This window comes from Hemibagrus wyckioides, linkage group LG21, assembly GCF_019097595.1.
Source record: "Hemibagrus wyckioides isolate EC202008001 linkage group LG21, SWU_Hwy_1.0, whole genome shotgun sequence".
In the NCBI taxonomy this organism is placed as follows: domain Eukaryota; kingdom Metazoa; phylum Chordata; class Actinopteri; order Siluriformes; family Bagridae; genus Hemibagrus; species Hemibagrus wyckioides.
Window position 1 is genome coordinate 9,147,773 of NC_080730.1, and position 13,484 is coordinate 9,161,256.

Genomic DNA, 13,484 nt, shown 5'->3' on the forward strand with positions numbered 1-13,484 from the left:
GCAGCGAGCGAATAAACGGACAGACGGGCAGATAGATAAGGCAGGCTGAAGATAGATGGAGGCAGGCAGGCGGGCATGGGCGCAGACGGAATGACAAATAAGCAGGCCCAGATAAGCGACGCTGCAGGCGGACGATAAACAGGCAACAGACAAATAGATGGACGGAATAAGCGACAGGCAGGCCCAGACAAATAAACAAGAAATAGATGAGCGATAGGCAGGCAGGCGAGGCACGACAGAATAAATAAACGGAAGCGAATAGAGCCTCTGAGCGAATAAATACGGATAGATAGATGAAAGCAGGCGATATGAAACAGACAAATAAACGAGCCCAGGCAGACGGAACAAATAAACAGGCAGGCTACTGGACAAATAGATAGGCAGGCAGACAGATAATACAGGCAAGCAGACAAAGACAATAAACAAGGCAAATAAAGAACTTTGCGAATAAGCAGGCAGACTGAACAGAATAGGCAGAAAATAGATAGATAGGCAGGCAGGACGGAACAAACTGGAACAAATAGATAGGACGAACGGAAATAAAATGAGCAGGCAGACAGGAAATGGAAGCAGGCGACAGACGAAATGAGCGAGCAGGCAGGACTCGAAGCAGGCAGGCGAGACCGGAAGACTTAGGCTGAGCAGGCAGCAGGAAATAAAATGAATGAACAAGATATAAAATAAACAAATAAACAGGGCAGGCAGAATGAAAGCAGGCAGGATCAGGCAGATAAACAGGCGATCTGGCCCAGACCATTACGGATAGATGGGCAGGCCAGACGGATAAACGGATGGATGGATAGATGACAGACGAAGCAGATGGATGGATAGACGACAGTAGATAATGCCGTCACGGATAGATGGATGGATGGAATGAGCAGGGCTTGGAATAGACAGACAGAGCAAATAGATGTAGGCGGGACGGGCCGGATAGACAGGCGGACAGAACAGATAGATAGAAGCGGGACGGACGGACAGAAGTAGGCGGGCGGGACGGACAGATGGAAGCGGGCGGGACGGACAGATAGACCCAGCGGGACCGGGCGGATAAGACGACGGAGCCAGACTAGGACAGATAGAGCGGATTTCGGACAGATAAAGCCACAGGGCGGACGGACAGACACGGACGGATAGATAGATAGATAGATAGATAGATAGATAGATAGATAGATAGATAGATAGATAGATAGATAGATAGATAGATAGAAAGTACACCAAGATTTAACCACATCACAAGTACTAAAAGCTGGGAGTTAAAGTAAACACACTTACAGTCCTAGACAAGCATGTATTTAGACAAAGAGCTTTTCTGCCATAATAACTATTCACACCGAGCCAAAATTTCTGATGGTTTTCCAGTGAACCACAGGGAACTTTTTAGGTGCTGTGAAGCCACAACCATCACAGAGACCCGGCTGAAGTTAAATAAAGCGTCATTGTTCTGGAGTCAGACTGTAAAAAAAGATGACAGGATCATCTGGATTTAAATGGCATCGCAGACTGATACTTGTTCCTTTATTTCTTCAGATTCTGGCCTCTATAGAGCTGCTTCAACACTCGCTGCCCAAAATCAACCGCAGCGCGTCTGAGCCGTCGCTTCACAGAGCCGCTCACACGGACGACATCAGCATTTGCACTCTGACCTCCAGCAGGCTTCCAGTCTTCTAATATGGCTGCTTGCTCACAACCAGCCATCCCCAACCCACCCCCCACCCCCCTTCTGCTAGACCTGGAGCACTTCAATCACATTAACGTTATTTAAATTATTTGTCAGAACGAAGCACAAGAGTAGAAAAGGCAGAGCAGAGGCTCTCATGGGTTCGGATGAAGAGAAGATTCTGGCTTTGCCACTGATAAAAGTTTGGCTTTTATAGCTTTCTCGGTTTTTGTGTATTTGAGTCATCATAATTTGACTGTGTTCCTTTCCCAGTAGTCAAAGGTCAGTTGAGTAAAACACACACCCATAGAGCACTTTTTTATTATTATTACACTTCATCTATTCTGGCGTGATGAGGAATACAGCATAGCATTAACTACACCATTAATAAACTATTTAACTACGTAACTTGGCAGATGCGTCATCGTAAACATTGGGTCAACCAAAATGAGATTGCTGCTGTGAGTTGCTACTCTCAATACACCAAAAAGAGCGGTGGTTTTCTTTTTCTTTTCTTTTCTTTTGCCCAATTAAAAAAAAATCTGCAGAATGATGGACAGTTCAGATATTTTGGAGTCACTGATATTAGCTCCGCCCCCCTCTCACATTCAGCTAGCGCTCTCGGCACGGCTCGAAAGATTCTGCGCCTACGCTTTCCGTCAAGGAATGATTTGCGTTCGTTGAAATGAAATAAAATCAAAGTAAGTTAGAGTGAACAGGAATATAGTTGACATCAGTTAACTGGATTTATTTAGATGTAAAATATTGAGCTGGTCAAAAATGGCGCTTTTCAAAATTTGACACATTACAAATAATCGTAGTTAGCTCTCCCAGGCAGGACACTAGAAATAATTTTACATCTTACCAGCTGCTGCATGTAACGTTTTCCTACAACAGATAGAAAGAAAGTGTGCATGTAAAAATGCAGCACTGCACATGACCCATCTTCAGGGGTGCAACTTTATATCCAAGCACGAGTATTATCCGATACTCAAAACTGATCCGATACTAACGTCCTTTTAGGGGTCGAGGCCTGCGGGTGGGATTTAAGACCTGTATCCTTACATGCATCTGTGTTGGGTTCATTAAAATAATACACATTCATGGCATGAAACGCATCAATCGCCTCTACTAATCCAGTGTTTCAGGTCTACATTGGACCAGATTTCCATTCAGTATTGGGATCCATGTGTTCCTTTTACAAATCCATCTGTCCTCCTTCATTCAAACTAGTCTTCTCTGTTGATTTGTCCATTTTTTTTTAATGACTTTTAAAACCTAGTGAGGTGGTGGTTGTTTGCTAGAGCTGAGCTCTTGATGAAGACTTTTTGATATTTTAAAGACAAAACCCGAACCACGATGTTTCCTAATGATCCACTTCATGCTCAAGAGACTCTTCACATATGAGACATCGTGGAAAGTTTTTCCCCCTATGTAACTAACTGTATATTTTTCCAGTGGCTTTTATCACTTGAACCGTCTCGCAAAGTTAGACGTACGATTCAATTTTTTTTTTGTTTGTTTGTTTTAAAACCTCTTTATCAGTTATTTCCCCCTTTTTTTTAATGTGTTGTCTTTTTAGGGTTGTATATAACTTTAGGAATTGATAATGAGAGCATATCACTGATGATTATTGAGATTTTAAGGCGTTTCCCTTTCTATATTTTGACCTGATGTTCTTTAGTGACGTCCGACTTGTGCACTTGAAAGACTGTTCATGCTTTGTATTTTAATAAAAGTACGATAAAGACACGGTCCAGTCTCGAGTCACTGTATGATCCGAGCAAACAGGGTTTTGTACTATTTGAACTCCTTTGTTATATCGAGAGTGCTGGATATTTCATTTCACGCCCTTTGACTGCAGAAACCACATTACTGCTGATGTGACTTGAAAGGATCTTCCCCTTTGCTGAAATATAATAGACCGACCCAGACATGTTTATTGTTTGAGCTGCTTCTTCTTCTTCTTTTTTATATTTTATATTATATATTATAAGTTTAAGGGTGCCAGTTTAGCTAGCACTGTGCAAACCACATACCTAAATGATCACACTCTCACCCCAAAAGATGTCACAGTGTTAAACAGAAGCGTGAGAGCAGGCAAGACTGCTAAATTTTCAGAGCTTTAAAAAACAGGGTGCTTTTATTGTTACCATTTAAAAGAAACACATATGGTGATGATCGGGGGGGGGGGGGTTGGGGGGGAAAGAAGCATACAGGAGATTCAGGTATTTTTTTTATTATTATTTCATTCTATGACCTCAAACAACTAAGATAACCTTGTCTCAGTTTTAAATAAATAACTCAAACAACATGGAGAAACTGAGCAAGCTACTGTATCAGAAACTTTCGAGAAACACTAATTGGTAGTAGAGGGATGTTTCTACCTCACTGTTCGATCACTCCATGTGTGCACATGAGGGAATAAACTTAAAACCATTCTAGTCCTGTTGACATCAACAGGATGTAATTAAGTCTAAACGGTTCTAAAAACCGCCAACATGTTTCTCAGAGATAGAGTCGAGTCAAGTCTGTGTAAATGGATCTAAGTGCAACACTTACAGTGTATATATATATATATATATATATATATACACACTAAAATATATATATACTGTGTGTATATATATATATTTATTTAAATACTAAATACGATACTTGTTAAACTCACACACTACTCGAGTGTGTTTGTGGTGTGGCAGCAGGCTTAGCAGCCCCCCCGCCCCCCATTTTTTTCTCCATTATTATTTGACAGTTATTTTCTTTGGACATATTAAAAATCTTTTCAATCCTGCAAAATTCTAACACGTCAGGAAAATATAGCAGCTTACAGAAACAATACATGTGCCTTTAAATATGTTTATGTTAAACATAGTGTAATATACCACAAAAATGTACCACAGGTAAAAAGTTTTTTTTTTTTCCTTTAAGAAAACCATGTCAAGCCATAAACAGGGAAATGTTTACCAGTGAGTACATTTTTATTGCCCAGATTACATACACAGTTACCAAAGTCATGAAATCATGGCTTGCCGTGGGGGTCGGCCTACAGGTCTGCGAGTGTGTGTGTGTGTGCGCGAGATGAAAGGATCAGTGTGATGCTGAGGTTCCGCTTTCTTCTCCGGCACCAGAGAGCTGCATGAAGAGTTCGCCCAGGTCGTTGACTTCGTCTTCGTACTGCGGCACCGCGCGATGCTCACGTTCCTCGATGAAGTCCCACAGTCGTACGGAGTTCAAGAACTTAAAACAAAAATGAAAAATAATCTCTTGGCATCTCTTTAACACACCAATCAAGCATAATATTATGACCACCTGCTTAATATTGTGTTGGTTCTCCTTTTGCAGGTCATGCACTGTGTATTCTGACACCTTTCTATCAGAACCAGCATTAACTTCTTCAGCAATTTGAGCAACAGTAGCTCGTCTGTTGGATCGGATCACACGGGCCAGCCTTCACTTCCCACGTGCGTCAGTGAGCCTTGGTCACCAACGACCCTGTCACTGGTTCACCACTGTTCCTTCCTTGGACCACTTTTGATAGATACTGACCACTGCAGACCGGGAACACCCCACAAGAGCTGCAGTTTTGGAGATGCTCTGATCCAGTCGTCTAGCCATCACAATTTGGCCCTTCGTCAAACTCGCTCAAATCCTTGCTCTTGCTCATTTTTCCTGTTTCTAACACATCAACTTTGAGGACAAAATGTTCACTTGCTGCCTAATATATCCCACCCACTAACAGGTGCCATGATGAGGAGGTAATAAGTGTTATTCACTTCACTTGTCACTGGTCATAATGTTATGCATCGTCGGTGTATACAGCACAGCCTAACAAAAATGAACACCTCGCTGTTTTAATTAGCCTCCTTTGTAAAGAAATTTAGCTTGTCAATTGTGTAGATGAGCAAATTTGGCGATCCTGTCATTATTAAAAGCAATCATTATAATTTTAGAAGCAGATGGTGCAATTATGCTGGTTCTGTTTGCTGATAATTGCACACCAAAGACACATTAACAGCCTAGTTAATTATGCAGCTAGCTAGACATTAGTGCAGATTAAAGGTACTAATCATATCCTTTCATCCTTACTCAGGGAAAACTAAAACTACAGAGTAAAAAAGAAGGATGATACAGCAGCTGCCATGATGACTCTGAGTTTGAGGCTGGAGTAATCCAGGTCAGTTTCAAACCGTGTCGAGTTGTTTAGTATCTTTATACAGGTATCCATTAACATAAACCAAAATAACATAGCAGATCTGAAAATAGTAGCAGCCATCTTGAAGCTAGAATCACTCTTTACGGTAAACACTTGGACAGTACGATGGTTTTGAAATGAAGCTTTCAAGATGTGATTAAAGTGTAGACTTCCATCTGCCATTTTTGGCATAGAGCCTCCATTTTATTGACACTGTAGCTCAATGTCGCTTTGCTCTAGCATCAGTATGAAGAGCAGGAGAGCGCTTGATCATGCCTGGTATTCTTAGCTCAGGCCTGAGGCTCGAGAGCTGCAGACGTGTATCAGCACACTGAGTCAAGCGCAATAAACAGTTTTTAGAAAGGAAGCAGTGAGGTGCTTATTCTGAAGCTTTATGGTTAGAGATAAACTACAGAAACTTGTAACTGGGTGTCATGCTGAGGGTTTTAATACTGAATACTAACTGAGAACCCTGATATCATAAAAAAAAATGATGCTCACTACTCTCACACATTACATAAATTCAATTCTAGTGTTAACAGTATTGATACTCATTTCATCCTACCTGTTTAACTGACTTAGACAGAGTGGACACTGACTCCGATATTATGTATATGATGTCAGTGTGCCATGAGAAAGGACTGTTTTAGTCTTTAGATCTAACACTTTGTTTATTTTCTTGTGCTCAATTATTTACTCATTTGATCCGAATCCCTTGGAGGGGGGTTTGGGTAGCCATGTGTGTCCGCCATCTGCCTTAACAATACAGATATGACAATTATAACTAGAACAGCATTCACTAAATCAGCCAGAACATTAAAACCACTGACAGGTGAAGTGATTATCTTGCAACTGTCAAAGGGTGGGATATACACTGATCAGGTATAAACATTCTGACTACCTGCTTAATATCGTGTTGGTCCCCTTTTTGCTGCCGAAACAGCCCTGACCCGTCGATGCATGGACTCCACTAGATTTCTGAAGGTGTGCTGTGGTATCTGGCACCAAGATGTTAGCAGCAGATCCTTTAGGGCCACTTCACAACTTATAGGACTTTAATAGGATACTTACAGGACTTAAAGGATACTTTTGATAGATACTGACCACTGCAGTGTTAGTCACTTCACCTGTCAGTGCTCATAATGTTATGCCTGATTGGTGTATTAAGTCTGTCTAAGTCTGTTCATAAAGTTAAGGTGCTGGAAGCAGGATAAATGGGCAAGATTAAGGATCTGAGTGACTCTGATAAGGCCAATTGTGATGGCTAGATGACTGGGTCAGAGCATCCCCAAAACCTAAAAAAGGGCTTTTTGGGGAAGGATAATCGATGGAGCGTCAAAAGGGTTTTATATCATGCCAGGTGCATGTGCATCACATACCTGGGAAAGAGATGGCAGTGGGATGCATTATGGGAAAAAGGCAAGCCAACAGAGGCAGTGTGATGCTCTGGGTCTGGCATTCATGTGGATGTTACTCTGAAGCGTATCACCTACTTAAACATTGTTGCAGACCAAGTACACACCTTCATGGCAATGGTATTCCCTAATGGCAGTGGCCTCTTTCAGCAGGATAGTGCTCCCTGCCACAAATGATTTGAGGAACATGCCAAAGAGATCAAGGTGCTGACTTGGCATCCAAATTGCACACATCTCATTTGTGGGATATGCTGAGGCCCATCTCACAATTTACAGGACTTAAATAATCTGTTGCTAATGCCTTGGTAGCAGATACCACAGCACATTTTTAGACATCTTGTGAAGGTAGCTTAGTGGTAAAACCATTGGACTACAGCTTGGAAGGTTGCGAGTTCGAATCCCAGGTCCACCAAGCTGTCACTGTGGGGCCCCGGAGAAAGGCCCTTAACCCTCAATTGCTCAGTTGTATAAAATGAGAAACTGTCACTCTAGAAGAAGGATGTCTGACAAATGCTATAAATGTAAATAAGTTCATGGTTCAGAGCTGTTTTGGTAGTACAATGAGAACCTACAAAAGCTGGCTTTAATACTATGGTTAATCTGTCAGCCAATAAAAATCAGCTAATATCATGAAATAAATCTCTCCTCACAGAATGTCACCATATTAACAATTTTGTATATGAATAAAACCTTGTTCAAATATTACTGTTAATAATAGAGTTAGAACTGTTTAATTAATAGTGTTACCCGAACATTTCCTTCGGAGCTGAGCTGCTTTCGAGGCTTGTCCGGTTCGGCCCGAGTTCCATCTGGGTAGGCGTGCATGTAGAAACATTTCCCTCCGAATGGACACGTTCCTCTACCTTGGTCAAAATACTTGCACGGTTTTTTACTGCAAAACACATCAAACGGTAGAAATTATTATTTGAGGAAATGTGTCTTTGTTTTGAACACCAAGCAAATGTGAAGAGGGAACATCAAATGACATGGTACAACCCAGACTCGGCTAACCTCAGCTTCTTCAGCGAAGGATATTTTCAATTATTTAGCGCTTCAGCAAGATCAAAAGCAGTTCATAACCTGCACTGTAGGGAAGCCTATAGCAGACTTCTAAAGACTGGACTGTTAACCTTTGCCGTTAAGTCCATGTCATTTACACTTCACCACACAAATGTTTAACTAAAACATCATTATGGGATTCCCGTGTGTTAAAACAGAAAAGCCACATCATCCTGAGATAAAAAAAAATGTAGAAAACAACCAATCCTTCATTGTGACTAGGCAATATAACAAAGTAATATTGGAAACACTATGATACATAAAGTTACATTATATCATAATATATTACAACTACTATATGAATAATATATTAATAAAGGTATTATTAGACACTTTATAATCATTTCAATAACAATTATAAACTGAAATGTTAAATATTTTTCTACTGTCATTAATTTATTATTATTAATTTTTTGCAAACCCATATAATGAGACACCTACTTAGAATATATACGTGGAAAATAGTTTTAGGTATTAAGATGTAATATTTTTGTCATATTTTCTTCCACTAATAATATGACAGTTCCAGTCCGAAAAGAAAGAAGCTACTTATAGAAGCTTTTCCTTTTCCCATCACATAACAGTAGCTGTGAAAGTTTTCAGAAGGATGTGAGGTGTTGGCCTCGCTAGTTAAATACTACTTGGAATTCACAATGCTATTTACATATTTAATAAAGATTGAAAATATTGAGAGATATTTTAAAAATGAAATACATTTGCGGCAGTGTGGCCTGTTACAGCAGGTTTGTGTGCCTGCAGCCATGGCATATGCCAAGTAAAACTTTCAGACAATATTAAATTTTATTAACACATCCTCATCAACTGTCAATCATTTCAGCTAGTGCTTTCCCCCTCCTAACATGGAACTTGTCTGAGCAAACGGCAGCTCATAAAAATTCTGCGATGATGACGGATGATCGATTAGCGGTCTGCGCTATTCATAGCGTCACACTTATGTCAGTGTTTGGTAAACTTGGTACTCGGCTACAACAACGGTAATAAAAGTCAGCAGTGGTGCTTAGTTACAGTACGGAGGAGCTGACAGGGGAAATATTGAAAAAATGCTGGATCACAGATTTATTACTTTAGTGCACTGCACTGTCCAGTGAAAAGACACTACTGGGGTCAAGGAAAATAAGGATTACTCTCTTTACTTCTCACCTGACTCCAGACTTGAACTCCTCGATGAGACGATTCTTTTCCTCTTGATCTTCCACCCAGTACATGCTGGGGATAACAAATTCAGACACCACCCTGCATTCTGGACAAGACCTGCACATCACACAAGGCATGAGAATTACATATACATACATATTTATAGAATAGCAACAACACTTATTATGATTCATATTTTAAAGAAACAACTAGAAAGTTTGTAGATAAATCCTAGAAATAAATAGAAATTCCTGCAAAATGTAAAATGCTAGGTATATTTAGAAATCCAACAGCAGTTTATTTAAACGATTTTTTCTGCTAGTTGACTAACTGGAGCCAGTGATGGCTCCTGAATATCTGAATACCAACACCGATCCCCATCACCGATCCCCAACACCAATACCCAGCACTAATCCCCAACACCAATCCCCAACACTAATTCCCAATACTAGTAACTTAATAGGGTAAAGGGCATGATTATTTGTGTTAATTTGCTTTATCTCTTGTTTTTAGATAATAATAATAATAATGAGATAGTAGATTTCTATCAAAGGCTATGGTAAAAAAGATTACTGGAGTCCGGCAAAAAGACCATTGTTCTCTCTGGAAGAAGCGAATGGCTCCATGCGTACTTAATATCTTTATATGAGCACAACAACAACTCACAGCATACTGTGCTCGATTTTAATGACCAAGCATGCTGATACTTGCTCTCTATTAAGTGCCAGATACTCACTAATAAATAGAAATGACTCAAATACTGGTACAAACTGTGCAAAAACACAAATATGACTGATCACATACTCCTACAAACAGCAGGAAGTTCACATCATTTACTCAGTTCATGCGGTATAGAGAATCTCAAAATGGCTTTATGTTGCTAAGCAAATCATCAAGTTTTCCTCAGATGGGGTAACTTACTTGATGATCTTGTTGTCAAACTGCTTGGCGCAGCGCCACTGGCGGATGCAGCCGAGGCAGTAGGTGTGGCAGCAGCTGGACAGGATGCCGAAGCGCCGCTCGGACGGAGACGCCTTCTCGTACACCACCTCCATGCAGATACTGCACACTTTCTCCTGGCTCTGCTGCACAGCAAACGCCTGCTCCATGTCCTTCTCAAAGGCAGTCATACACACCTGCAGAGGAAGAGGAAGAGCATCAAGCTCATGAGCTTACTTATTCAACAACTACTGTCGAAGCCTAAAAAGTTTACATCCACCTAAAGTATCTGTTGTCCTTAACTCCACTCACTGTGGAGTTTTATTTCATTTTTAAATCAATTTTATATCCGATATCTAGTGGCTCAGACACACACCAAGCTGAATGTCTCTTTAAACAGTGCTATCAAATACAAACAAAGTGTATGCAAACAATGAAGCCACTAAAAATCTGATATGATAAACTGAAAAACTGAAATAAATCGGTCTCTTGGCTTTTATTTTGGAACCCAGGAAACAGATATTGTGGAGTAATCTTCAGCCTTGGTCTATGCAAACATACAGCATCAACTACATCGATTAAAGCGGTTTATTTCAAATCTTTATCTGAAAGATATGAAAAGTGATTATTTTAATGAGTGATTATTAACAGTACAATTAATGTCTTTGGTAAGAGTTGATTTTATTGGCTGTAACATTCCCTGCCTTTATGATTTATTTATTTCCATAAATATAATTTAAACAGATCTTGGATCAAGATATACTTAAATAATTTTTTTATTTTTAATCCACTCACACTGAATGTCAAAAATAAACCAGTGTCAGTAAAGTAAAGAGCTAAGACAAAGAAATACACAAATGCTTCCCACAGATCAAAAATACACGCTGTTCCTCACCTTCTCATGTGCTGCCCTCTGCACTGGATCATGTGGGTGCAAAACTTGCAACCGGCAAATTTCACACATGTCGCCATGGAGATACGGGCATGTGTCGCCATAGTGACACTGGCCGGCAGCTGCATAAGGGCAAAGCAGAGCCTGATGGGATATATCAGGGAACGGGCTGGCTGTGGCTGCACTCTCTAGCCCTGAGCGGATGGCATCCAGGTAGCTATGAGGTTTGACCTGAGAGACGTCTCTGTAATCCCAGCAATCTAGAAGCTCTGCGGTTTCTCCGCTGAACGGCTGCCCTCGACTCTCACTGCCTAAAGCTACGACACAAGAAGGTCAGGATTATTCAGAATAATAAATAATCCAGACTTTCAGTGACAAAAACATTTCAATGATGTACAGTGATCGTGGTTTAAAACATGAATGAGGCAAACACTGAAAAACAAAAAATAACACCAATCAAAGTAACAGGAGATCTATCTTTTTGGTTAGTAAAAAAAATCAACCATACCTTTATTCTTCCTCTCAGTGTTACAGTGTGTGTTTAAAATTAAAGCATGCATGACATAGGCTTATGTGTATGTACTAAAAAAAAAAAGAGAAAAGAAACGAAAAGTGGTATGCCTTAGCAGGCGTGATCAGTATTACAATTTGATGCGAGTTCAATTTTAATAAATTGCATCATCTCCCACATACACCAGTTCCTGATAACAGGTCTCAGAGACATGCTTTCAAAAAACAAAAAAAAAACAAAACATTTTTCTACATATAAAGGAGAAAAAATGATCACCAGTATAATAACACATAAAAAGAAAGACAAAAATGAAATAAATTCTGGAAATCAGTGATACCACAAAGTACCATGAGATGTTCTACCTCTGTCTCTCAGCACGATTGGTTTCTTAGTAATTCTTGCGGCGCTTGGTGGAGGTCCAGGTCCCGTGGAGGGCAAAACAGACGCGCTTGCACTACCGGCTCTGTTTGTGTGATCCATGGGAGGTCCACTTCCACGGCCCCCGGGCTTGATGTGGTCATATCTGCAACAAAAACAAGTCTTACACAAACAACTACATGCAGTATATGAAATTCTCATGCTACAGCAACTCGGGAATAGTTGGAAACCTTACCTGCACCTATCTCCATAAGCACATACACCTTTCTGATAAAATTTACATATTGTTGAAGGTTTGCTGGTTGCCAGATCATGTGAAAACATGCACCTGTTCCCCTCTCGACAAACGCCATGAAGGAAGTATCTGCAAGAGTGAGAAGAACCAGTAAATAGATATCCACTTGTATGAAGTCAACAGAAGTAGTTAACCAGGTGTCATCCCAAATGGCTCCCTATGCAGGGCACAGCAAAAAACTGTAGAAGCCACGCGCTCTCCTACCCTATGTAGTGCACTCTTATAGGGAGGACGGAGCAATTTGACATCCAGCTGAACAGCTATAACAAATATTTCCCAAGCATTGTCAAATTGAATGAATTATTCTGTTATTGCCTCGCACGTGCCAGGTATTTAGCGTGTCGGTGGCTATCGAGTCAGAAAACAAAGACAACTATCTGAGCAGACGTCGCTAGGCAGCGAGCTAACACTGCACCATTTTTGTTCAACGTCAAAGTCAAACGTGACACTATCCCCACATCGTGTAAGACTCCGTATTGCGTTCACGTCTTTGCCCGTCGGATCTCTAGAGGATGAACAGAGTTTTACCTGCAGGTGACTTGTTTTGTTGACATATTTCATTTCATATATATACGCAGTTGTTGTTTTGGTTTTTTTTTTTTATTTTTCTTCCTGTTCCCATACGGTTATTTGTGCGACCTCTAATTACCGCCGACTTACTACAACAGCGAACTCGCTGTTGGTTCCGCACTGTTAAGCGCCTAGGGGTAGCGCTTTGTGGTTTTTAAAACAATGATTCGGTCACAATATGTCGATACATTATTATGGCACCCTTTATCGATTCTAACAAACATTTAACCAAATTGCTTTCCAAACACCGATTAGTGGTCCCTACGTATCCCGTCCCATAATTCCGAACGCGTTTTCGATAGTTGTCACGTCGGATGACGTCACCAAAGTGCAGACTTCAGGGCAGGGCGGCAGGGTTTTAGGGTGCAATTTGGGACAGGGCCATACACAACGTGTGTTCTACGAGAGCCCGTTCTGT

General features: G+C 40.6%; 2 protein-coding genes across 2 annotated transcripts in view; one reads left to right on the top strand and one right to left on the bottom strand.

Moving 5' to 3' along the window:
* raf1b (Raf-1 proto-oncogene, serine/threonine kinase b) overlaps positions 1-3,409 on the top strand; it is a 36,447-nt gene extending 33,038 nt beyond the window's left edge. Inside the window, exon 17 of the mRNA XM_058373143.1 lies at positions 1,528-3,409. Within this exon, the coding sequence (XP_058229126.1) occupies positions 1,528-1,668 (141 nt within the window). The 3' untranslated portion in view covers positions 1,669-3,409. The remainder of the gene's footprint in view (positions 1-1,527) is intronic.
* Positions 3,410-3,880: 471 nt separating this feature from the next.
* Positions 3,881-13,362, bottom strand: mkrn2 (makorin, ring finger protein, 2). The gene is made up of 8 exons (XM_058373144.1): positions 13,025-13,362; positions 12,437-12,565; positions 12,186-12,346; positions 11,316-11,629; positions 10,403-10,617; positions 9,488-9,598; positions 8,015-8,159; positions 3,881-4,897 (listed from the first exon to the last, which is right to left on the bottom strand). Exons 1-8 carry the CDS (start codon positions 13,048-13,050, stop codon positions 4,748-4,750), a joined length of 1,251 nt encoding a protein of 416 aa, XP_058229127.1. The 5' UTR covers positions 13,051-13,362; the 3' UTR covers positions 3,881-4,747.
* Between the last annotated feature and the right edge of the window lie 122 nt (positions 13,363-13,484).